General features: G+C 41.2%; 1 protein-coding gene across 6 annotated transcripts in view; it reads left to right on the forward strand.

Annotated features, from left to right (window-relative positions):
- The window catches only part of KCND3 (potassium voltage-gated channel subfamily D member 3), a 272,536-nt gene that overhangs the window by 10,763 nt on the left and 234,489 nt on the right, over positions 1-27,284 (forward strand). For all 6 annotated transcript variants that reach the window (XM_079979251.1, XM_079979248.1, XM_079979253.1 and 3 more), the window contains exon 2: positions 124-1,290. In XM_079979251.1, the coding sequence (XP_079835377.1) occupies positions 185-1,290 (1,106 nt within the window). In that variant the 5' untranslated portion in view covers positions 124-184. The remainder of the gene's footprint in view (positions 1-123; positions 1,291-27,284) is intronic.

Here is a 27,284-nt window from a genome sequence, read left to right on the forward strand (position 1 = left end):
GGGGTTGCTGTCCAAAATATCTGGAGGGCACCAAGTTGGTGACAACTGTCTTAAATCATTATAAAGATAGCATCAAAGGCAAAGTGGCCACTCACTCTGAATTTTGTTTAATTGTATTTGTAGATGGAATTGAACTGAAGTCAAGCAGTTTTTAGAAGAGCTGTCTTCTTCCATCAGATCCATCATGGCTGCGGGTGTAGCAGCATGGCTGCCCTTTGCCAGAGCGGCTGCCATAGGATGGATGCCAGTTGCCAACTGTCCGATGCCACTGGCCCCAACGGATAAAAACAAACGACAGGATGAGCTCATCATTCTTAATGTGAGTGGTAGGCGCTTCCAGACCTGGAGGACTACCTTAGAGAGGTACCCTGACACTCTGCTTGGCAGCACAGAAAAAGAGTTCTTCTTTAACGAAGACACAAAGGAATACTTTTTCGACCGGGACCCTGATGTCTTTAGGTGTATCTTAAATTTTTACAGGACTGGAAAACTGCACTACCCAAGGTATGAATGCATCTCAGCCTATGATGAGGAGCTTGCCTTTTATGGGATCCTACCCGATATCATTGGGGACTGCTGCTATGAAGAGTACAAAGACAGGAAACGGGAAAATGCTGAGCGGTTGATGGATGACAATGACTCCGAAAATAAGCAAGAGTCTATGCCAGCTCTGAGCTTCCGGCAGACCATGTGGCGAGCCTTCGAGAACCCCCATACCAGCACCTTAGCCTTAGTCTTTTACTATGTCACCGGCTTCTTTATTGCTGTCTCTGTGATCACCAATGTGGTGGAGACTGTACCATGTGGAACAATCCCTGGCAGTAAGGAACTGCCATGTGGAGAAAGGTACGGAATGGCTTTTTTCTGCTTGGACACAGCTTGCGTTATGATTTTTACAGTTGAATACCTTATGCGACTCTTTGCGGCTCCCAGTCGCTACAGGTTCATCAGGAGTGTCATGAGCATCATCGATGTGGTGGCCATTATGCCATACTACATTGGCTTGGTGATGACAGACAACGAAGATGTCAGTGGAGCCTTTGTGACTCTGAGGGTTTTCAGGGTGTTCCGGATTTTCAAGTTCTCCCGTCATTCCCAAGGCTTGCGAATCCTGGGGTACACACTGAAGAGCTGTGCCTCAGAGCTTGGTTTTCTTCTATTTTCTCTCACTATGGCAATCATCATCTTTGCTACTGTGATGTTTTATGCAGAGAAAGGATCTTCAGCCAGCAAGTTCACCAGCATCCCAGCTTCTTTTTGGTACACTATTGTCACCATGACAACTCTTGGGTAAGTGCTCCACTTCTCTTTCCTGACCAAAGGTCACATGAGCTGATTGGTGGGATGAGGATCCAAGCTTGTTTCCTTTTCTGAAACCTAGACCTAAGCTTCAGCAGCTATTGAGGTCTGTTTCTTTTTACTTTCAATGCTGTCTTGTGCACAACCTCCAACATTTATATGTACAGAACGTCATGATGGCTTTGCAGCAGTGACATCTGGTCCATATTGTTGTTCAAAATGAGGTCTTAGGAATTGCTGTTGTTTTAACTCTGGCATTACTTGCAATCTATCTTGCTTCCAGTTTTGGCATAAGGAGCAGGGATCTGTAAGAATCTTCATTTTTGCATTGGTTTAAAGAATCCATTCTTTCTTTGAAATTATCTGGGTGCTTTTCACATTGCCTTCAACAGGAGTTTAAATGTTATTAAGGTCAAATAAGGATTGAAATGAAAGAAGAGGGTCTGACCCTGGCAGAAGGTGAAAAAGGGGGGAGTGGGAAATAACTGAATGGTACAATGAACTATTATTATTTTTTACTGGAATTAAAATCAAGCAGATAAATAGTTTGAGCATCTGCTCTTTTTCAAAGATGTCAGCTTAAGCACAGCAGTGCTTACAATTGTATTGATGATCCAGCCTGAGCTCTTCAGATGAATGGCAGTATACAGATTTAATAAATAAATAAATGACAATGTTATTCATAATCTTCAACAGCAGCAGCAACTGTCTTTCAGGCTATATTCTTACAGTCAACTCAAGCGGACCTTCTAGGACTTTTAGATCTTCTCCAGATCTTTAGAACATACTCTGTTTGTTCATTGCCTATCCTATAAGCGCAAATATAAAAGCACAGGAATGTCTGCTTGGGATGAGTATGAGAAGACAAATGCTAAACATGTAGTGTTAGCAATGAACAAAAGTCCTGGCGATCCATGCTTAATATTTTTCATGCATTGACAAATGCCTCTGAGGAACAGTGTATGCTTGAAACATTTTAAAATGTCCTTTAAAAAAAAAAGGAAAAAGAAAGCATTGTGAATTTGGCTCTTGAGACATTTAGATTGTTCCTTCACCCCTGTTTCAATCCAGATAGGTATTGAAAACAATGTCTTGAGATATGGTAAGGTTTTAGAGAACAGAACTGGCTTATTAACAGGAAATGGCCGAGTTTGCGCCAACAACTCATGGGTCAATGAAGATTTGTGGCCATTATAACATCTTGTTAACAACACAACACAGAATTATGCATTGAATCAGTGCTTCTTTTCTGGGGGTACTCAAAGGTACGTAGTACTGACAGTATGGTGTACTGGTTAAGAGCGAGAGACTCGTAATCTGGGGAACTGGGTTCGCGTCTCCGCTCCTCCACATGCAGCTGCTGGGTGACCTTGGGCCAGTCACACTTCTTTGAAGTCTCTCAGCCCCACTCACCTCACAGAGTGTTTGTTGTGGGGGAGGAAGGGAAAAGAGAATGTTAGCCACTTTGAGACTCCTTCGGGTAGTGATAAAGCGAGATATCAAATCCAAACTCTTCTTCTTCTTCTTCCCCCCAATGTTAAAAGTGTGGCACTTACTGTAATACCTTCATGGTGAATACTGGCACCTTTTTTTTTCTTAAAAAAAAAAGGCACTGCATTGAACCCATGGAAATAGATGGGCTTAAGTGTGTTATAAACCTGTTGTTGTATTGTGGTTCATGTGCCTAAATAGCTTAGACAGGTGCAAATCTAGTCAACAATAGGGAATTCATAGCCCCTGGGACTTTTCTACTTGTTCCCAAACTTCACAGGAATCCTGGTGAATTGACAGCTTTTAAAAACAAAAACAACTTTAACATTTCAGGTGGGTGATTTAGTTGCTTAAAACCTGGGGGCACCTTAAGAGAAACACATTTTCTCTCTCCCCCATATGAGATTGTAGTAACCATTCGTCGCTTCTCTTCCAGCTATTTAAAGCTACCCAGCCTTCCATGAGCTCCACATGTAACAAAATTAAAATCTTGTATACAAGACTAAAAAATGTAAACAGTTTTCAGTCAAGTGTGCTTCTGCCTGGGAATTCATGTGGCTTTTGATTTTTAAGCATTTAGCAATTGCTTTCATGATGCTTGATCGCTAGACTTAGTATAGCGTTGCTATTGCTTTGAAAGGCTTTCATACTGTGCATGAACATGCAAGCTATCACAGGTTAAAACTTTTAAAACGTACTTCGTTTTTCAAAAAAACGTGAGCAATTGTAAGTTGGGGATTTTCTGTCCTGTTGGAAACATATGAATATGAAAACATTAATAAAGCTTAGGAGATCTGCTTGAATGAATGGTAAACTTCTAACCGGTGGTTTTCAATCAGTGTTGGAATGTCACCATATTATGATCTAGACATTGAGTACTTTCATCTCTAAAATACCTAGTTCTCAGCTTCTTTAGTGATAACAGGTCAAAAGCAGCCAAATGATTCAGCTAGGATAGGAGCGGGACAGAAAAAAGATCAACACACACATAAATTCAAGTGATGGTTATAAAAGGATGTTTTGAAGGAGGGTGGTGTTTAAAAGGATCTATTATGACACTGGTGTAAAATGATGGGGAAATTTGATAATGTGTACAGTGTCCACTTTACTTATTGTATGTTTCCAACAAAATGGGACAAATCAAAAATTATTTACAAATTGAGAGCCAGCATGGTGTAGTGGTTAAGAGCGGTAGTCTTGCAATCTGGGGAACCAGGTTCGTGTCTCCGCTCCTCCACATGCAGCTGCTGGGTGACCTTGGGCCAGTCACGCTTCTCTGAAGTCTCTCAGCCCCACTCACCTCACAGAGTGTTTGTTGTGGGGGAGGAAGGGAAAGAAGAATGTTAGCCGCTTTGAGACTCCTTCGGGTAGTGATAAAGCGGGATATCAAATTCAAATGTTGAAGGTGAAAGAAAGCATGCATGTAATCTGTGTTGAATATTGTTTTAGCATGGTTATAATATTTTGCCCTAAATAATACCATATGTATCATATTGGTTTCAGTGAGAATATAGGTATTTATAAAAATGGTGCTATAATGTCATGATACAGAGTTGCTATTAAAAGTTAATAAAACGAGTCTCAAGAATGTTGGCAAACAGGTAGCATCTGAAGCGAGATGCACTTTTGCTGGTATTCCACCCCCACCCCCCTTTGTCAATAACAGGATGCTTTGTAATTAAATATGTCTCCTTGTCAAAACATAGCAGGGAAGGATTCCATGGTACCATTAGTTCGCTGTTTAGCTAAAAGAAATGGTCCATTGCATAGAATACCTTTCCTTTCCACACATAATGATAGTCCAAACTGAGTGTTTTTGAGTACTCTAAAGTGTTCTCAGGCTAGGATAATCATAGAAATTATAGTGGGAGTGCATTAAACTAGCTGATGAGGATAAAAAAATGTAGACACTAAAATAGGATGTTTAACGTTTAAGGAAGATCTATTTAAGCTTTCCACAAATCACTTCCCTGCCAAAGAGATTAAACGTACATATATCCGTTATTATTGTTTGTCTGGGGTGATTTTAAATGAAACAAGTTGCTGTAGCAATCAGTTTGTGTAATCTACATTTCTGACATCTTTTAAAGACCTCTTTGATACAGACTAATAAGGTCAAAACATCAGATAATGACATGTTGATGGCAGAATCCAATGCTCTATGTATATCTCTTTCTTTGATCTATCATGTTTATGTGTCATCTGTTACTAGGAATATGAACGAAGTTTGCATTTTTAAAAATTACTTACAAAATATCATGTGATTCATTATTTTGTGCTCTCATCTAAGTGAGTGCACATGAGTGAGATTCTGTGCGCATTCGTTAGATTACGACGCCTAGACCATTTTTTTTTTTTTAGGGGAAATTGTATCTCCCCCCAATAATAACATATCCTGATATGTTAGCTTCCATTTACCCAAATCATCTCCTTTCTGCATACATGTATATTGTATATCTGTAGTAAAATTATGTAAACCAACCTGTGTTATCTCTACGTGGCCAAATTCATGTTGTGAAATACATATCAAAGTTTTTGAAAATACAAAATCTTATGAAAGAGAACGAGCTGCAAAGCAGAATGGAATCAATAGTTCATAAAAAAATGAACAAAGTAAGATGACATCACAAATCACATCATTATCTGTCACTGGGGTTGTTCAGCCAACTTGTTGCATTAGATTTTTGATGAAGTTCCATGCTGCCTGGTACATTGTTACTTTAAGTTTTGCAAAAGGCAGCTCTAAACCAAGATGGTTGCCATGGTGTTTCTGTACATTCAAGGAAACTGTAATAACATTCTCTAACTTTGGATTTGATTCAAAGATTGAATGCAAATATTTCTCTTTGAAGCAGGATTTTAGGCTTCAAAAATTAGAACTCAAACCTTAATGAGCATGTGAGTGTGTTTTATATGAAAGTGATTGTCAGAGTTGAGGGCAAATGAACATTGCTTGTGGGTACCCTGAAATCAAGTTCTCTTATTATTCAAATTACCATCCAACTTGACCCATCCTATCATTGGCCAGAGATAGATAACTGCCTCAGGTGGTAGATGCTGGAGGACATTGGTGGCAGCTCCCTGGCTGTTTCTCGAGTCCCTGGCTGTACCCTTCTGTTAGAGGACCGAGTTGTGCATGCCCCCTGACTTGACCTGCATCCCACAACTAGACCTTAGTTGTGGTAGAGGTTAGTATTGAAATATTCAGCCGCCAATCCAACCACCATCTTATTCTTTGCCACAGGCAGCAAAATGTCTTGCACAGCCCTACTATACAAGCTGGACCTGGAAGCTTTCAAAGGAAGTCTGTAATGACCTATTTTGGCCTCCTATGACTGGCTGTTTTGTCTTATTGGTTTTCCTATATTTTTAACTATTTTAGCTGGAAATGGATGCAGATGTACTAGCTAAATCCATTCATATGACATCCCACAGATTTCAGGTTCAACACCCTCTGAATTTGAGTTTTAGCAGCATCCAAATACTTAAATGTAATACTTTGACACACCAGCTAGGATTCAGATTTATTTGAGAATTCCAAGGAATTAAGGTAATGCCCCCATCAGTGCACTGCTTCAAGAGTTTGTTGGATTGTCGAGCTCTTTAGACATTTTAACCAGCCATAGAGGAAACCCCAGTGGATTAAAAATAATAATAAATACTGGTCCTCCATAAAATTTGCCGTGGATTGTTTCAACCTTACCAAAACAACATATGGATTACACAACAGTTATTTATAGTAAAAGATTGAAAGCATCAAACTTGGCAGCTGTACTCAAGGAACACATAAATCCATTTGTCACACAACTTCGAAAATCTTAGCCATATCTTCTAAATCTCTGCTAAGCTATAATCTGAGTGAGTCTGGGACACTGTTTCTTTAGTTTATTTTTAAACAGAGGAAGTATCAGACTGGAATTGTAGGAATGTTTTTGATTTGATGAGAGCTTGATGATGCTGTCTGAGGGGAAAGTTTAACTATGAGGTCAATTAGATGTATCATTATTAAATTGCCTCAGAAATCTACTGCTGTACACAGACGAGCCCCTAGGTACGTAGCCTGCAAAATTTGGAAACATTAAGTGCAGGAGTCAGGGAGTTTTAATGACTGAGGTCTTTTTTCACCCCTGATCAATTGATATCAACTGATAAGTTCTTTTTACATTCCTCCCAAAACCATTGTGATTGGAAGTACAAGAGAGAAGCCTGATAAAATTATTCCCTTCTTGCAAGCCAGGGCTGCCATTTGCAAAATTATACCCCTTCCTCTCTTGATCAGTCCCTCCCTCTTCCCTTTTCCTGCCTGGACTAAAAGCTCATTAAAATGCCACCCCAGGAATAAGGCTCAAGGCTAATCAGGGGTTACCCACACAATTATTACTCAGTCCTCGAACAAGCATACTACATAGAGAGGGAGGGAGCTACAAAAAGAGTGTAGTGTTTGGGGAGGAGCCAGCATATAATGTCTGGCTTCTTCCCCATTCTGATAGGCCTGATGGCCCACTTGACCCTTCCCCAACTCCTCCGTAGGGTAAAACCATTTTGAGTCCTCTTCCCAGGTGAGTTGGGGTATGACAAATGCACCCCCACTCAAGGTTGGAAGTGGCATTCTGCTAAACATTCCACCTTTACCACAAAGCACAGAGAAGAACTCAGCAACAGTTGCATATATTTTCACCTGAACCCAATAAAAATGCCATTGTGGTATTATGAGCAAGAGGTAATTGTTACCAGCACACAAACCTTACACCTGCCCCTGCCTGCCTGCCTGGCTAGCTGGCTGCCTGCAGATGGTGTCCACTGCAGTGTGCTGAAGCCTAGCTACAGCCTTGGGAAAGTGATAAAAATTGTGGCAGCTCTGAGACCAAACCCCATGCCTTGGTTGGAAAGACTCTGGAGGGAAGGCAAACTGCGAGTCAATCCCAACACTGGAACTGCATGGAGGACCTAGTCCAGGGTAGTTGAAAAGGTGATGGGTGAAGATGGACTTTGAATGGGGAGGGCAAAAAAGTAGGCCTGAACTGGAAACAGGACAGAAGTTGCTATTCAGTTAATAATAATAATAATAATTTATTATGGTCCCAGACCAGATTCCTAATTATTATTTGTTTAATTATTATTTTTTTAATCCTCCCTTTCTGCCAAAAAAGAAAAAGAAAAAAGGCTTATCGGAGGGTATGGCGTTTGCCCATTCCTTGTGATTATGTTTGTACAGGGGGATGGAAATGGTTAGTGTAGACTGACCAATGAGAAAGCTCAGAAGCGGAGCCTACTTGTTTTGAGGCTCAGCCCAGGGGTTTACCATGGGGAGATAGAGGAGTGAGCGTCAAAGAGAGCCAGTAAAAGTGACAGTTAGAGTGAGAGACAGGGATAGAACTGAGAGAGAAGCATGTGACAGTGTGAGATAGTGCCACATCTAGTTAAGGGCGTGCATTTGAGAAAACAGTTCTGAACATATTTAAAACTTGTTTGTTCTTCAGTAAACTTTAATAAACTTTAATCTTCGTTGTTGACTTTACAACCTGACTGAGACTCAGTATTTCACCAGAAGAAACCTGGTTGGTGGCAGCGGAAGAATAAAGCAGTGGTGTACAGGTCAATAGTCCGTGAAACGACCGGGGGCCCTGTACAAACGCCACAGAGACTAACAAGGCACAACGCAAAAGGGAAATGAATTAGTGGGGAGGAAGAAATAAGCAAATTGGTACAAGTTCATTTACCAGCATGGCACAAGAAAATCTTTCCCTAGTGGGAGGCCTTGGTAGCATAGACCAGCTTCAAGCTCAAGAAAGGAATAGTATGGCAGCAACAAGATCAAACCTATTTACGTGGAAGTCTGCAACTCTGTGCCAGAAACAGGAATATCTATGGTAGAAGATTCAGAGGCGCGCTTGACCCTTGCTAAGGTGTGGGATTCAGTAGATGCCAACCCTGGATGCCAGTCTTTTGCCAGCTCACAGTCTTTTTCTCACAGTCTTTTTGTAAGATTTGCTGGTGTAATGTATATGAAGCCTTTTGAATGGTGTAGCTCTGTATATGAGCATCATTGCCAACAATTTTACTCATGCTAATAATAGCTGCACTCATTGGAATACAATTAAAGGGATAACTACACTTGGAGAAATTGCTTTGTTGTTCCATTTATTGTTTCCTATTTGATAGCAATGTATAAAGGTGTTTGCTTGTTTTTGGCTCAACTTTGAGCTTTAGTGTTTCCCAAGGTGCAGCCTGAGTGCTACTTTCCAAGTTTTCAGACATCTCTTTCTGCCCAGGCATCCTTATACAATACGCTTTGGGGATCATTCTGGCAGAAGAGTTCCCCTAATTAGTGTATCTTTGCAATTCCCTACCTGTTGCACATTGCCAAAATCATCCAACTCCACTCTCTTGTGTACTGTACGATATGCCTGTAACTTGCCCACTTCCTGCTGTGGCAGTTTGCATCTGAATAGTTCTCTGAGCTTTTATAAACAGTTTGGCACTACTGGCTCAGTTGCACTTTACAGCCCAATTAGCATTTTTTGAAATAGGGACGGAGCAGCCAAATTTATGTGTGCTTTAAAATAAGAATTAGAAGAGAGCGTTGGTTTATTTTACGCATCGAGAAATTTAATCTGGGTAATTGAGTGACTGCCCCTTTTCTTGTTAGCAAAACAGATTGACTTGTAAATAATTGGGAATATGTCGGTTAACTTCTCTCACATTCCATTCACTGAGGCAGAGAAGGGTTTGCTAAAAATAGATGTATTCAAAAAATATAATTAGATATCTGAAGTTTACCTGCTAATCTCCCCCCCCCCCCCAGACAGACTTATGGAATTTTGCCTACATATGAAGCAGGTCTCTTGTTCATTTAAGATTTGCCCAAACAAAATGTCAGATTTGTGGGAGGTGGGCAGACAACCATGAACTCTGTAAAATTCAACATAAAATACATGAAGAATAGTAATACCAGTAGCTGATGGTTGAAAGGAACCCAGAGTACAAAACTTTGCATCATTTTACTTAAATTTAGCTAGGTGAGCCAACAGAAATGCAGACATTATGCTTTTGGTGTTGGGGTGTATTCTAGTAGTATGGTGACATCAGTGTAGCTCATCACATAGGACCTTTCCAAAAGAAGGTAGGAGGGAGAAAAGAGCTAGTGATGTAGCAAGTATTGTGCGCATTCAGTTCCCTCTCTTAAAAACGAAAAGAAACAAGGCACTAAAGCCACAGTTGATTTTGCAACAAACAACAAACTATTCCTGAACTTATTATTAACTAATCTTAAATACAACATTTCTTATTTACAAAGGGCTACACTCACATTCAGCATGAGAAGTGGGTCACTCTTTTACACATTTCACAAAGGAGAAACTGAGCTGACAGCTAGTGATGTGGCTAACCATGCTGTGTCCAGTTCATGACTGAGAAGGAATTTGAATACCGGTCTCCTTGAATAAGTCTGGCCTGGTCACCATTAGATTTCACTGGTTCCAGAAAGGGTTACCCAGCCTCATGCTGCTGGCAGAACTCCATTTCAGAAGAACTAGAGTTGCCAGCTCTTAGAAGGCAAAATTCTGGCTTCTAAGCAGATTGCAGGAAGTGCTGGAGCAATATAGAAGGGGTGGAGAACCCAGGAATTAAAGAGAGAAAGCCAGCAGAAAATGCTCTGTTCACATAAGGCAAGGATGAGGAAATATTTTTAGCTTGAGGGTCACATTCCCTTCTGGACAACTCTCCAAGCATCACATGCCAGTGCTGGATGAGTCTAAGGGCAACAGTGGGCAGAGCAGTCAACGTGAATTTTAGCTTTGTACAGTAGGCTAGTTTCGACGCACTCTCATGAACTTTTCAACCCAAATTAAACATGCAGGAGGGGGGAAAGAAGGAGAAGTATGCTGGCTGTTTGTGAGTGTCTCCTCCTTCTCCCTCCTTATCACCAGACTGCAACTCCCTTTATGATAGTTCTGGATCATTTTGGGTGGAGTGGACGCAATCCAACCCATCTGGATTGGGGTCTGGAGCTTCCTCAACCAACTCCAACCAAATCCATGGTCAACCTGAGTTGCCCCAAATTAGTTTGGGATCCTGCTTAGGGCCTAAATTCACACACACACAAACAAACAATATACTGCATGAATCTTCAGGGACCAAAAGGGTACAAAGGGACAGGTAATGTCAGTAACCCTCACAGAGTGATGCACAAAACAAAGGAATCAAATTATACATCTTGCATCTTTCCTAGCTCTGTTGTGCTCATCAGATTCTGATTTAACAGAGGCTGTTTTTAATTTAGCATCATTTAAATTTTACTCAGGAGATTTTGTAATGAAAGTGTTATTCTTGGGTGCATCTTTAATCAATCTGAATTACTGAAACGGCTCTTCAGAATTAATTCCAAATCAGCTGCCCACTTCAAGGCAGAAACATTCTCTTCTGGAGGCTGGCAGCCTCCTCCATCCTTCTGTGAAATGAAATTAAATATTGGGCATCTGTGTGTGCATGGGAAAAGTGAGAAGTGGAAGGGCCATAGCTTAGTGGTAGAGCATCTGTTTTGCATGCAAAAGGTCTTGGGTCCATTCCCAAACATCTCCGGGCGGGGGGGGGGGGGGGGCTGAGGAAAATTCCCTGTCTGAAACCCTGGAGAACTGCTGCCAGTCAGTGTACTAGATGAATCAGTTGTCTGACTTGGAATAAAGCAGCTTCCTAGGTGAGTCCATTTACACAAGTATTGTGTAGGGCACTTTTTATGGAAATTTTCTCAGGGGAATCAAGAGTTGGTGGGAATTGACTATCATGTATGGGGTCCACCATCAAGGTGAGAATGGTCTGTACTTTGGACAGTTGTGTAGAACAGGAGATTTTAAAGCAGGGATGCGGAAGTAACATTTATCTTCCCGTGATTAAAAATACAAGAGACCTCTCCTCCTTTGCAATTGGTCAGTTTAGCCTCAGATTTTCAGAGGTACAGCTGTTTTCATGCACATCAAGCACAGGGTAGGTCTGCAAAAGCAACATGTGGTTTTCCAAACTAAACCCAGCATAGCCACTATAATGAGCCCTAGGAGTTAAGCAGTCACATTCTTGGCCACCAGCAATGTAGTGAAACAGAGTTATGATGAGCAGGGGTGGCTTTGATCTGACTCTCCAAGCACATTTTTCTGGCCCCAGAAAACCTTGATAATGTAGGTGCAGCACTGTGGTGGGCCTAGCACAGTGTCCTGATACAAATCACCTCCTCCCTGGTTATCAGACTGGTCCTTGATAAATAAGGAGGGAACAAAAACCCTCCTGCTCAGCTGATCTGAATGGAGCAGCTAACAGAAGGGGTTGTGGGCATGTTCATGTTCTGCAAGTGTGCATACATGGGAGAGTGTGGAGTGGCTGCACTCACTTTTGACCATGCCGACCAATGCCTCATGACCTGCTTTGAGGGATGGGTAAGGGTAAAGGTGGCTCTCAGCCCAAAAAATAATTACCAGTCATGATTATGAAGATAAAATGGGAAGTACTGTTTAATTTTATACCACCCTGAGCTTAGGCATTCTGAGCTTAGGCTCCTGCCCAGAACTGTGGTTCATCGTGTTTCCTCCTCTGCTACACTACTGTCAGAAACATAACACTAGGCCTGTATAGGAAAGTCAAACCCCTTCATGCCCAGCTTCTAAACTTCTAAACTTTCCAAAGAAAACAGGTATCTACCATTGGTAACAGAAGATTGGGTTAGATGGACCTTTTGTCAACCCAGTAGGACATCTTATGATCTTAAGACCCTTCGTGCTTCAGTCTACCATAAAAATAACCAATGAAAAGATCTCAGCATTTAAATGGAAATTTGAACAAAGGCAATGAACTAAATTAGTGAAAGATGGGATGCTAAAAATGGGTAAGAAAATTGCCAATAAACAATATGAGCCATTCATGTTAGGATAAAATAAGCAGTCACGAACAAGCAGGCTATTGCTGGAAAAGAATAAAAAAGCTGACAGAATTATTCTTTTTAAAATTATCTGCATATTAACCTCTCGTGTAGGTTTCAGTTGTGGTTCAGAGTGTCCAAAAATCTGAAATTGCCATATGACTGAAGACATTTCTTGTTTTTAAAATATGATTTTACTCAAAAGTTTCCCTCCAATATTGCATCTTGACAAGAACAAATATATATTTGACAGGGTTGTACAACATTTCTATCTGTCAGGACATTTGCTTGACACCAATAGTTCGTATAAATATTTTTTCTTCTATTCCAGATCTTTCTGAATTGAAATATTTCAGTTTGAAATATGTCAAATTATTAACATGTACTGGGTTTCCGAAATGGAAGACATTTATTTTACAAACAAGTTTGTATGGTTTTGACTAGCCTCCAAGCAGCTCCTTCTTTGTTTTGCTGGGGTTACTGGAAGGCTACACTAATCAGTGCAGAGTAGATCTATTTGTGCAGAAAGCCTAGTTTACTTAAAGGCAGGGTTTCAGTGTAACTTTCTAAATCTGGGAAGCTTTATGTTATTTTGTTTGATTTGCTGTTACTATCTGTCATCAATCACTGGGAAAAACACTGCATTTTAAATTTCGTAATAGATTGTTCATTGTAGGCTGATTCACACATGACTGTTCACCACTACAACATCAACTGTGTAAATGGGCCATCACAATTCTAAACATTTTCACATCACCCAAAGTCACATGAGATGGAATGGGCCCAAGTTTGAGTCATCAAATGTGGAGCTATCAAGTACAGAGAAATAAAGCAAGATACAGGCAGTGTGAGACAGTCTTCAGTCATGCTAAATCACTGATTGGTAGTCTAGCACAACAAACTTGAATTCTAAACACATTTCCTATTAAGGGCATATTTCTTGTGTAGGCCATATGGACCACCCAAGTTCAAAGGCAGTATACCACTAAATACTATTTGATGAGGAGCGACAGCCGGAAAGGACTCTTGTCTTCACGTCCTGCTTAGAGGATTCCCAGAGGCATCTGCTTGGCCTCTGTGGAAACCAGGATAATGAGATCAAGGCTGGGGAATCTGTGTGCATACAGATGTTGGTCTACAAGTTCCATCATCCATGACCCTTGACCATGCTGGCTGGGGCTGATGAGAGTTGAGGTGCAACAACACCTGAAGAAGCCCACAGGCTCCATATCCCAAGACTACATGCATCTATGGTCAGGGCTCTTCTTACATACTTAGAATATTTCCAGTTGTGTATCTTAAGGATGAAAACAGACATGACATTTCATGTGCAGGGAAAGTAATTTGAACACCGAAAGCTCTGAAAACAAATGCCTCAAAAAGAGTCCTACCTTTAGTTCTGTCTGCCAATAGAAATAGATATTTAATTCCTCTTGTCTATAGTTTCAGCGGATGCAAGTTACTCCTTTGCAAAGCTCATACAAAGTAATGGAAGACATACAAGAACACTGTCATTGAATTCAGCAGTGTAATTAGAGGTAATTTTAGACTCTGGGCTTAATGGTCTTATTCCTCACCTCACTCCCAATAATATTGTATCACTTCAGAATGTGGATTTGGGGGCTCTCTTGCTCATCCTTCAGAGGGGTGTCCTGGACCACTTGGGTCCTATTCTGACAGCACCATTGATGGAATGGATTTGTTCAAGAGGCATAACACTTTAATTTCACACCTTAATTTCATTTACTGCTTTCTTTGATGCAGATGGAAGGCGGGGGGAGGAAAATAACTTATCAGTTGTGGGCCATTGCTTTTCTCAGGCCCTACCTGGAAAATGATGTTTTTGTCCAGGCAATCATATTTTATGAGTCGACAGCTCAAACTATTCTCATTAAACTTCATGGTGTTGGGGGGGGCATGTTTAAATGTAAGTGCTGCCCTTCACATTTTAACCTCATTGATGAAAATACAGATGAGATGCAACACACTCCTTTTGCAATGTCCGGCTCTAAAATTTCATCAGCATCTCTCTTTCCTACCCAGCCAGCCAGTGTAAAATTCACAACCCAAAGAATTGCTTGAATTTAATATAGTGGAAGTCCAATCAAACAATAAATTGATAAACCATTTTTCTGAGCCTTCTGTGCTAGTTTCTTTCCTGTATGAAATGAGCATCATTTTCCCCAAACTAATAGATTTGAAGATATTACAGGTAACATTTGTTTGTATTGGGAATCATTTCCTTTCCACAAGCCACAGTTGTGGATATATCTTTGCAGCTAAGTTATATTAAAAGGAAATGTACATAATAAGTCAGCCTGAGATCCCATTACAGGACCAAAACTTCCCTGGAGAGAACCTCCCCTTTCTAGCATTGTTTCTGATACTATATTAACTGCACAATCCTAGTCCTATTTATTCAGAACAGCCATGAACCCTACTGAGATTGATCGGCCCTACTTCTGAATTAACAGAGATAAAATTGGACTATTATTTGCAGTCACAGAATCAGGGCCAGGGGAGTTTCTTTCCACCTTATGAAAAGATTAAATTCCAAATTAATGGAATCAAGCTTTGAGTCATTGCATTTTATCAAAAGATCTTATAGAGAATCTAAACTATTATCCTAGGCATGTATTCACTTTTTCCACTGAGCAGCAGATATATCCCTGATATATATAAAAAACCCCTGCTATTGCAAATCACAGTCCTCTCAGTTTCAGGTTTTCACACACACACCCCTCTCTTGGAAGAAATACAAGGTCAAAGAAGAGGAGTTCTAAGCCAACCTTCCCAATTTAGTGCCTTCCAAATGTTTTGAACTACAACCCCCACCAAGCCCAGTCAACACAAGTCAGCTTTCTGGGGCTGATGGGAATTGTAGTCCAAAACATCTGGAGGGCACCAAGTTGGGGTAGGCTGTGCTAAATAAATAGTATACTAAGTGCTAAAACCAGATGGCACTGCAACTGCCATGGTATCTATCTATCCATCTGTGTGGCATTCAGTTATATAATTTCCCAACTGTAGTCTGAAATGATAGCAGTCCTGGAAGATTATCACTTGGGGAGCCTCTCATGATCATTGAACAACACATTACTAGATCCTGGTGACTGTTTAGCTAGAGATCATGGAGCTGATCCACCAATACTTGTTCTGCAAGAGTTTGAATACATGTGGAATAGAAATGAAATATATACTCATGAGTTTTTCCCTGAATAGGACAAACAATGTGAGTTTGCCTTGAGGTAAACCTGGCCAGAGTCTTGGACTTTGCAATGTAAAGTTAATAGTATGGGATATACAGGTGATGTCTCTCAATGAGAGGTACTTGTTAGAAGGTTCCTTCATGATACAGAGAAAGGAACAGAGGGCATGCCTTTTCTCTGTTTAACAAACAATGATGTAATCTAGATCTCTGTGCGAAAAAAGAAATTACCGTAACTGGTTTTGAGTCAGGATTTGAGACAGACAGGAGAGGCCCACAGAGGGCTGAGCTGAGTTTTGGGGAGTCTATAAGCCAGCCTCCCCATCCTATTGTTCTCCAGTTCTTTTAGATTACAACTCCCATCAGCTTCAGCCAGCATGAGTAGTAGTATTTCATTCCCATCCCACCTTTCCACAATAGAGTTAAAGGCTGAGTCTATGCTTCTTCCACCCCCACCAGTTTTGTCTTCACAACAACCCCGAGAGTTAGGTTAGGCTGAGAGATAGCGACTGATCAAGGCCATTCAAGTGAGATTTGTGGTTGAATGAGTATCTGAACCTGGGTATCTCTGCCCCTAGTTCTGCATTTTGTCACAGAGCAAGCTGGTCAGTAAATCACACTGTTTGAAGCTGGAGTTAAGTCTTTATTTGTGAACCATGAGCTTCATAGGCTTGGAGAGTGTCAGGCCTAAGGAGAACATCAGTTCATGCCCTGTAAGTCCTACTCCATGAAATCAGTAGCCGAGACTAAAATTGCCTTATCCCCTCCGCCAGCCATCTAAGTCTCCTCCTTTCCAGGGTTCATTGCAAGCAATCAGAGACTGAGCCTGCATAAAGCCTGCCTTTGCTCCTCCCATTTCATATCTCTCCTGATTCTGGGAGTCAGTGGGGAAAGGGAGCTTGTTGTAGCAGGAAGAGGAGACACCCATCACTCTTCACAGCCTTGCTCATGTCTGCCTCTTGACCTCCCTTATCCTACTCACCTGCTTCAGCTTCAGCCTCTGATTCTTGGCTTCTTTCTGCCATAGACTCTGTCAACTCCCTGAGCCCTGTTACCCCTTCAGCTTCCAACACCTCCTCTTCCCAGTCTTCTCCCTCTTCTCCCTCATCTTTGATCAACCACTAATCTCCAGGCTCTGAGCTTTCTTCCCTTGGGTGTTCCCCAGCTGGTTCCTTCCACCATTACTCTGTGGCCAACCAGTCCATGACCATTTTAACCCCACCATAGGGGAGGGATAAGGATAAGGGGATATCTATAGTGATGTCCTTCTAGCTTTGATTCTCAACTGTGCCCAGGCTAAATGAGATCCTTGAGCTGAGAAATTAATAATATAACTTTAATCACTATTAATCAACATTTTGGCAGAGGTGCATATGTAATAATTAGCATAATATTCTTCCCAAAGATCATCATTTGAGAGTGGTTGTTTAAACATTAACAGCAGGATTGTCTTCTCAGGCAGAGATGAAAGGAAGGGAAGAGATTGGGTTGCTGGTTATTTGTGTGGTGTTATAAAATTATTTAGCTGTAGTGCTGACCTAACCCAGAACTAATTTGCTTATTGAGAATCCCTGAGCAGAAAGGGATACAGCAGCTACTGACACAGTACCAAAAGGAAAGAAGTCGGGAAAGTGCTATTCATTGCCTCAATTCAAATTAATCCAATCTAATTTTACCTCCTCGCTGATTGTGTTATTTCACACAGCAGAAGCCAAGATTAAATCTGAATTGCATGAGGGCACGGACCCTTCACCCTTCAGCAAGAACTTGATCTCCCTTATGCTCAAAAGTGAAGCTTTGTTGTGCTTAAAAAATACAGATTGAAAGAACAGTAGTCAGATGAAGGCTTGTTTAGGAATACCTCCCACTGAATTCAATACACTTGTGTAGATATGTATGTATGTATGTATGTATTTTCTTTTATTGCATGTATATGCCACCTTGTTCTTCAAGCAGCTCAAGGTGGTGTACACAATTCCCCCCTTCATTTAATCCCCACAACAACCCTGTGAGGTAGATTAGGCTGAGAGAGAGTGATTGGCCCAAGATCACTGAGCGAGCTCCATGCCTGAGTGAGAATTTGAACCCTGGCCTCCCAGGTCCTAGTCCAAAACTCATAACCACTACACCACACTGCCTCTCTTTATACCTTAATGTCTTATGCCTGATCCAGAACTACTGGGTTATTGAATAAACACACTAGGATCAGGGTGCACAATTCCCAAGCCTTTCAAGTGGAGAAAGGTTTGATGCAGAAGTGTCTTGATGCTGTCAGACATTTAAGAGGCAGATGTCATTCACAACTAGGGCTGTCTGCTGGTCATAAAAAGGAAAGAAAATTGTCCTGGCCTGCTGCTGTCCCTTTAACAGGTGATCTCATATACAGCACCACAGGAGGTGACCTGCATTATCACCTGGTAAATCGCTGCAAAGCTAACTTCTCTGGGAGAAGACAGCTCCTTTGAGCTGGTTCAAAACTTGTCAGTTGAAATCACCCATCTCTGTTGATGTAATAAGAGTATGCCAGAGTCTTTGTAACTCTGACCTTTCCAACACAGGCGGCAGCAGAGATTGTGTTTATGTAAAGAAAGAAATTTCAACTTGCTTTTTAGTTTGGCTACGTAGTGTTTGGTTTTCAACTTTGTATATTTTATAAAAGCTTTAACAAAAATTATATTATTGTAAGATGACATTGGGTTGTTTTGAAAAAGATGACTGGGTTTTGTTTTCTTTTTACAACAGTAATCGGAAATAACCAGGAAAGATCCTAGAACAGATAATTAAATGGTTGGTGTGTGAGCACTTAGAAAGAACTTACTAAGACCCAACATGGGTTTCTCATGCCACACAGAACTCGTTTCTTGTCATTCTTTCTTTTGATAGCATTAGAAGCTTGGTGGATCAGGGGAATGCTGTGGATGTAGTGCATCTCAATTTCAGCCACACTGCAACATTTGGAGAAATGCAAATTTAGAAGGACAGCTGTGTTGCAGTTTGTATCCTGCTACAAATAGTGTGAATTAAGTAGCTAAATTGCATAAGGACTTCTAAACCACATAAGGACTTTTTGCTATAGCTGAAATCTGGATATGGATTTAAGGACTAATATAAGCAACTCCATTTTCTGTACCCTTCAGGTCTCCTGTTCTGTAGGGTGAATCTTGTAATGAGAAATATATCTTTACTCCTTGAAGCAAGACAAGCTAATACATATATATCTATATATCTATATATAGATATCTGAATCTGCGGGGAGCTTCTCAATCTCATTTTCCAAGGAAGCTGTCTTGCGGCCTAGCAACAAACAAACACCAACTCAACGGCCTGAAGAAGCCTGCTGCTTTAATTATGGCTGGCCATCTGTGTCAAAAATTGAAATACCGACCTTTTAAATCTCTTTTTACCTTTAGGCCTTTGCAATATATGGATGAAGTCTCTCTGAGACAGGTTTTCAGGAAGGAGCAGGTGCCTCCAAAGAAATTCTGATCTCATGGACTTATGCCAAACATAAATGCAAAAGCACGCACACACCCCCCCCCCAACGCAATAAAGATGAAATGAACAAACTCCACATGTGCAGCTCAGATATCCACAGGTTAGTGTGTGCAGAACTTGGGAATGTATGGGATGACCTGTAGCTTTGTAGAACCAGGGCCTAGATCTTGAAAATCTGGGTGGTTGCTCATGGAACTAGGGTTTCCCATCTCAACCTCCCCACCTCAAATCCTAACATGTTGCTCTCCAAACAGTTGGGAAATTCTTGGGTATGGTAAGAGATATTGCACATGTGTGTATGAGAGGTACTGCCGCTGCAGAGGAGAGTTGGCAGAAATCATGAGTAACAAGGGGAAGGGACATAGCTTAGTGGTAGAGGACATGCTTTGAATCTAAAAGGTTTCAGATTCAACTCCCTGCTTCTCTACATAGACCATCCCCAGGAGAGAAATCCTGAAATCCTGGATAGTTGCTGCCAATCTGTGTTCACAATCCTGGGCTAGATAGAATTGTCTATTGACCTCAGGCAGGTGCCTTCACTGTAATTTGTTTGGCCCCTGTTAAAAACATTTTTGTTTAGGCAAGCCTATCCAGAAGTGTAGAATGTTGACATGTGTTTTAATCTGGTTTTTAATTTATCATGGATTTAAATAATTTCTGAATGCTTTAAAATTTAGTTGTTGTGAACTATTTTTACTGATTATTTTCTTTTCTTTGGGTTTTGGTTTGGGTTTGGGTATACCATTTTGAAATTTTATTACAATAAAGGGGTATGTACATTACATAATCAAGTAAACATGTGCGGGGCTAGGCTGCCAGTGATACTTTTTTATGAACCTGGCAGAGGTCCTATACATCAGTCAACCATTAGGGACTAAGCTGGAATGATTGCTGCTCCTTTAAGTGTTTACAAGAATAGCAAACCAAGCCTGCTGTAATGCTGTATCCACATTATATTACTCAGCCAGTAAATAACCCTGACCTTACTTTTATTTTTTATTTTTCTGGCAGCTTAGAAAATATTTCAGTTCGAGTGCCAATTTAAAGATCTCTGGAAGCTGCCTTAGTAAAACCTGACAGGCACACTGCATTGTGACACATTTTGTGATGGATATATTATGAAAAAAAGATATAATCCATTGGCTCAGGCATTTAAATCTCTGCACTCAAAGATCTGGTCTATTATAAGTCCATATGCTTATCAAAATTGTTTTCAGTCATCCTGGGTTAGGGGTAAAGCACATTTTCAGAGGGGTGTGTGTTAATTTTAAAATATAGGTATCTATGTGACGGTACTCCTATTGTATTGAACCTTAAAGGGTCTTGTCAAATTAAGAACCGGGTTCTCATTTAAGGTGCAAAATTCTCCATGGTCAGCATGCACAGATAAGTCTGGCATTCCCTGTATCTGTGGTTACCACACACAAATACTTGTCTGAAGTGTTGATTTCCAGCAACACTTTTTGAAATGTCGTGTCTGGACAGACCAGGTTTGACAGCTAGAGTTTAAGCACTTCTGTTTGGGAAATTGTATGAGCCTATCTTAGTGGATGGGAAACTCTGTACTTGTCTGTCATAAGCTGCCTGCTCTCCCATTTTCACTTACACTTGTTTTTCGGAGCTTTCCTCAGCTATCATATAAATGGGGAAAATATTCAGCTCTCGCAGCAAGAGTTGTTATTTTATTAAGGCACTTGACAAACCAAATGTGCAGAATTTGTGTGGTGCCATTAATATCTACTCTCCTAGAAGTATCAAAATATTGTGGGCTGACATTGCCTCTGTTGCCTTGTACTTACTTGACTATGCATTAAATTAAGTCAACCATTAAATGATCACAGAGAATGAGAGTGCTTTCCCCCCCCAAATCTGTGTGTGCAGAATGCTCTGCCTATAATATGAAACGCTCATGGTAAAGAGCATCCGTCCCTAGTATCCCCACGGAAAATGATCTGTGTGCTTTCATAGGAAACAGGCATAGATAATTCACTGTCTCCTTCAGAAAAGCAATTCTACACAACCTCCAGGCAAGTAACTTGCTTCTAAGTGATCAATGCACAAGTAGTATGTGTAAATAGAAAGTAGAGCACCCTGTAACTTGTTTTCCTGGAACATACATACAGGCAGTGGTGGAGGAACCCTCTCCATCACCCGGGTGGGATGCTGAGGGGCGGGGCAAACCGCCCACAGATGCATGCACGACGTCCATACGAACTGTGCATGTGTGATGTCTGTATGGTCTGCACATGCACAGCAGCCCATACAGATGCCATGCGGACACAGCACGAGCGGTGCCCACACTGACTGTGTGCGCACCCTCCGTCGCTCTACAGCTGGAGGGAGGCAGCGGGCCATTTTGTCACCCCCCGGGCAGTGGCCAGGGCATACCGGCCCCTCGCCCACTTCGTACACCCCTGCATACAGGATGTTGTGCGGGACCTGATTGAGTTTTCAGACGGTGCTCAGAAACCACAAATGAAGTGCCCCAAAGGATAAAATATTGGATGTTCAGAGGAGCCGGTGGGAATAGGCCTTTCTTATTCCTCAACGGATCCTTGGTGGCATGGTGGAGGAGAGATAAGTATCATAACTCAAAAATGTTATGAATGTTTAGGTTGGGCTCACACATACGTATAGGTTTACTACTTGGGACTTATTTTCACATTTTGATGACTCACAGTAGATTAATCAGAGAAAAAGAATAGTAGGGGTGCTATATGCAACACCTTGCTTACCCTCTGAGAATGCTATGCAAAGCCTGCAATGATCACAGATTTAAAACTGACAATTGTTTCCCTCCTCACCCACCCACCCACACATCCCAAAGGCTTTGCGAGGATGGTGAAATTGACATGTCCTCCTCTATTTCACCTCTACTATGAAAGGCTTCACTCTGACTGCAGTGGTAAATGGAAAACCTTTATCCCAGTCTATTCAGCCTTTCTCATAATGCTCAAAATCTTGTTTACATTTCCGAAATGGGGGTGAGAAATAGACCTCATCTTTGCAGGCTGGGGGGGGGGGTCATTGCACTGTAGATATGAAATTAACAAGATGTTAATTTTACCACTCCAGTGAAATGACTTGGTACTGGTTGCAGAGCGCTTTTGCTAAAAAGTTTAAATTCCTTTGCAAAGACCTGGTAAGATTTGCTACAAAGTGCCCATGAGCCTGCAAAAGTCTTTAACTGCAACAGGAATGTGGCCTTGACAATAGTAGGAGGCACTGCTACTATCCTGCTCTCAAAGTCACAACTGAACATTCAGTCTCAAGGAAAATTGGGATAACTAACAGAGTAAAACAAAAGATTTACAGGAAAAGGAGATGAAACCAAATGTCCAGCCCATAAGAGAAATAGAGAACTGAAGATGTACAGTGGTACCTCGGGTTAAGTACTTAATTCGTTCCAGAGGTCCGTTCTTAACCTGAAAACTGTTCTTAACCTGAAGCATCACTTTAGCTAATGGGACCTCCTGCTGCCACTGCGCCACCGCTGCACAATTTCTGTTCTTTTCCTGAAGCAAAGTTCTTAACCCGAGGTACTATTTCTGGGTTAGCGGAGTCTGTAACCTGAAGCATATGTAACCTGAAGTATATGTAACCCAAGGTACCACTGTATAGATGTACAAAACAAAACATCTCAGAAGGCCCAGTGTGAGATGTGTGCATGTGGTTTGCTAGCAATGATGCAGGTGAAAGTATACTGTCTCTTTGACTTGATAATTTGGTATTCTGTGCTGTGATGGGGCACAGACCTCATATTTTTAAAAACTCCCCAGTTCAATCCCTGACATGTTCAGTTCAGGTACGGCTGAGAATGCATCCTGTCTTAAACCCTGATGAGCCTGTGTTAGTCAGTGCTAAGTTGGTTGAACCAGTGATCTCACTTTGTATATGGCAGCTTGCTGTGTTTGGTTTTAGCAAGCAAAATAATTCTTAAAAAAAAATAAAAATCATAAGACATTTTGAACATATTGTTGCTCCCACATTCCTTTGTAGTGGGAAGCATAGAGACCTTTCCGACTCTGCTTTGCTTTCTTTGGAGGCTGTGCTGGAGCCTTAAATGGCATCTGTGCAAGAATCTGCTCACAAATTTTCAAACGATGGAGGGGGGAGTGGACATCAGGACAGCCAGTTCCCTTCCTACAACACAATCAGTACAACTCACACAGAACCTCACACTGTTTCTCTTTCTGCAGTCTCTTTACCCTTTGCCTGTTAAACATGTCTTCTTATTTTATTTTTAGAAAAATAGACACACATACCACTTCATTTTTCTATCAAGTAAGTAGGCCCACCACCAAAGTTTGCAACTCCCAAGCTTATTCTGGGAATCATGGTGATATATAAGGTGAATTACCGTATTTTTTGCTCTATAAGACTCACTTTTTCCCTCCTAAAAAGTAAGGGGAAATGTGTGTGCATCTTATGGAGCGAATGCAGACTGCACAGCTATCCCAGAAGCCAGAACAGCAAGTGGGATTGCTGCTTTCACTGCGCAGCAATCCCTCTTGCTGTTCTGGCTTCTGAGATTCAGAATATTTTTTTCTTGTTTTCCTCCTCTGAAAACTAGGTGCCTCTTGTGGTCTGGTGCGTCTTATAGAGTGAAAAATACGGTATATAAGCTATGAATTCTTCTTTGGCTTGGCTTTCAATCTGAGCCAAGGAACAGATCAGCTCATCCCTCCCCAGAGACTCCAAATCCCTTGCTTACCTTGCTCTTTGTCCTGCTCTGACAACAGTGGGACACTCAGTGCCATCTGTAGTTTTCAACAGTTGAGAATAATAAAATCATATGATTATAGAGCTGGAAGGTAACCCAAGGGTCATCTACTCCAACTCTCTGCAATGCACGAATAGATCATATAGATGGTCATTAAACCTTTGCTTAAAAATCTCGTAAGGAAGGAGACTCCACCACCACATGTGGGAGTCTGTTCCACTGTCAAACAGCTCTTACAACAACAGGCCCCAGACAGAAGCCTGCAGCACCCCACTTGTCCCTTCTGCCCCCCCCCCCCAGGATCACAAGGAACTGTTAGTGAGCACTCTTTGGATTTGGTCAGTCAACCAGCTACAAATCTACATAATAGTTACCTCATCCGGTCCACATTTTATCAGCTTTTCTGCAAGAGCATCATGTGGGACTTTGTCAAAAACCTTACTGGTCAAGATACAGTTGATATTTGTTTAAAGATCATTCCATGTATATTTAAGATTCTGGATTTGTGGAGAGAGCAGTGTAAGATTTATCCCACTATCAGTTGTTCTGCTGTTTTTGTAAGATGATAAGATGCAGATACCTAGGACAGTTTCTTGCTGGCATTGGGTTGCTTAGAATAAACCCATTAAAGTCAATGTGGCTTAGGTTAGCCATGACTAACCAGTCCCATTTCCCCCCACTTTGTTCACTCTAAGCATGACTAGGTCTGGATTCAATCCTGAGTTCTGAGGTGAAATCAGAGGTGGAGGGTGAGGTTGTGAGGAAATGAATTCTAGCTAGTCAACAGCCATAGATTTATAGCTGGAAAGGTGGATTAATACAACAAACAAGCACATTATTTTCTGTACATGTGTTGGGATTGTTTTAAGGCTCAATGACCACACTGAGTTGACATACTGCTTAGCATACATCAAATTATGGCTTTTGTTATGACCTATGGCCTAAACCAGGCATCGTCAAACTCGGCTCTCCAGATATTTTGGGACTACAACTACCATCATCCCTAGCTAAGAGGATCAGTGGTCAGGGATGATGGGAACTGTAGTCCCAAAACATCTGGAGGAGTGAGTTCGGGGATGCCTGGCCTAAACAAATAAACTCTGTTCTCTCACAAAAGTTTTCACAGAGCTACTCAATCATTTTTTTCACAGCCAAGGGCTGATCACTCTCCTGAGCTTCCCTACAAATTGCCTAATGTTATAAAGGAATGTACTAACAACCAATGTATCTGCACAGGTTGGATTGGAATGAAAGGAGCAGTGCTTGGTGAATTGAGCCCAATATTTCTAAATCTCTTGAAATACCTAAGGTTAGCTCTGAGCACAATTTCAATTATAAGGATGTGGAGTCAGAGGAGGTGACTCCATAGGAAGAGGATGATTTAGCCTTCTTTCAAAATTAATTTACAATTCCCCCATAAAATATTGTAAAATAAGGTATGTTCAATATCATTCTGCCAGGAAGACTGTATATCTCCAGGTCCCACCAAAATGTATTATTGAATAGAAATTATGCTGTAACTGAAAGATCCCTGTAGAGTTTGATGAAGTTCTGCAGCTGGCGTGCCTATTTCATATTTGCTCATAAATTAGAGTTCCTTTTATAAATAGTTTATAAAGAAGAAAAATGTGTGTGTGTGTAAAAATATTGATACTGTAATAGAATTGCAAAACCATTGGTGAGAAAGTAATGTATTGCTTATGAATGTTTACACTATCTTTCCACCAAGGGTGCAGTCCTAGAATCATAGAACTGAAGAGTTGAAAGGGACCACCCCAAGGGTTCTCTAGTCCATCCCCCTGCAATGCAGGAAACTCAAAGCATCCATGACAGATGGCCAGCTCTTACCATCAGAAAGTTCTTCCTGATATTTAGTCAGAATCTCCTTTCTTGTAACTTGAAGCCATTGGTTTGGGTCCTACTACCCAGAGCAGGAGAAAACAAGCTTGCTCCTTCTTCCATGTGGCAGCCCTTTAGATATTTGAGATGGCTATCATATCTCTTCTCAGCCCCCTCTTTAGCAGGCTACACATACCCAACTCCCTCAACCATTACTCATAAGGCTTGGTTTCCAGACCAGCCTGTCAATAGCCTTCTTACATTGCAGTGTCCAGAGCTGGACTCCAGCTGTGGTCTGAGCAAGGCAGAAAAGAGTGGAACTATTATTTCCCTCATGGTAGTTGAAGTCTCCCATGACTACTGTATCTCTTCTCTTTGAATGTTTGATAATCTACTCTAGAAAGGCATCATGTAAGTCTTCAGTCTGTCTTGGAGGTCTATAGCAGGCACCCACAGTAAGGTCACTGTTGTTTCTCTCTTCACAAGTGTACACATCCTTTAAAGAAGTGTACACAACCTCCTACCTCTGTGTTTGGGAGCACATGTGGCATTACTCAGCATGAACAGAATAACTTCTAAGTAACCAGTGGACCCTGGAGCACACCAGTGATGGCATTGCTGCAAACCAGGATTTAGGGGTTAAACATTCAGAACACTAATTTTCGTATTTCAAATAGTTTTTCTGAGCTGGACTGGGGGCATCAGGGTCTGCCAAGGCTGAATTCAGTTTGTTTCCAGCCCTGAAAACTGTACTGCGTGACTTTTCTCTTACTGTAATGTGTGGAAGTTTGCTTAGCTTTTGCATGGTGAGATTTGCATCTCCCTGGTCCAAATTTTATACCATTTGAAATGAGGGCAAGACATAACAATGGAAAACATATTTATATATATATATATAAAGTTGTCGTAAGCTTCAGACTTTCTCCCATCTAATTCACTTTGGTTTGTTCTTGCATTTGCCATTTTAAGATCAATTTTGATTTTCCATATTAGCTTGCCTAAACAGGCATCACAAACACTGAACATAGTGGTGGAGCACAGACTGTTTTACAACCCAGGACTCACAGAGCATTTCAGCTCTTTGCTAAGCTCCTTTGCCATCCAAATTGGGGCTTTTCTCCAGATGGAAGCCATGTCAGATCAATAACACCTCCCCACCTCTTCCCTTGAATAACGCAAAGTCCCTATTACCATATTCACATCCACAGCTGTTGAACAGATCGATTCTAAAAATGTTCATATTAGGGAATATTATTTGTGTTTTTGAAAATATAATTTGTAATTCCTACAGCATTTTCAGTGTACAAAATGGTGCAGTGGTCCTC

This window comes from Podarcis cretensis, assembly GCF_951804945.1.
Source record: "Podarcis cretensis genome assembly, chromosome: 6".
Lineage (NCBI taxonomy): Eukaryota > Metazoa > Chordata > Lepidosauria > Squamata > Lacertidae > Podarcis > Podarcis cretensis.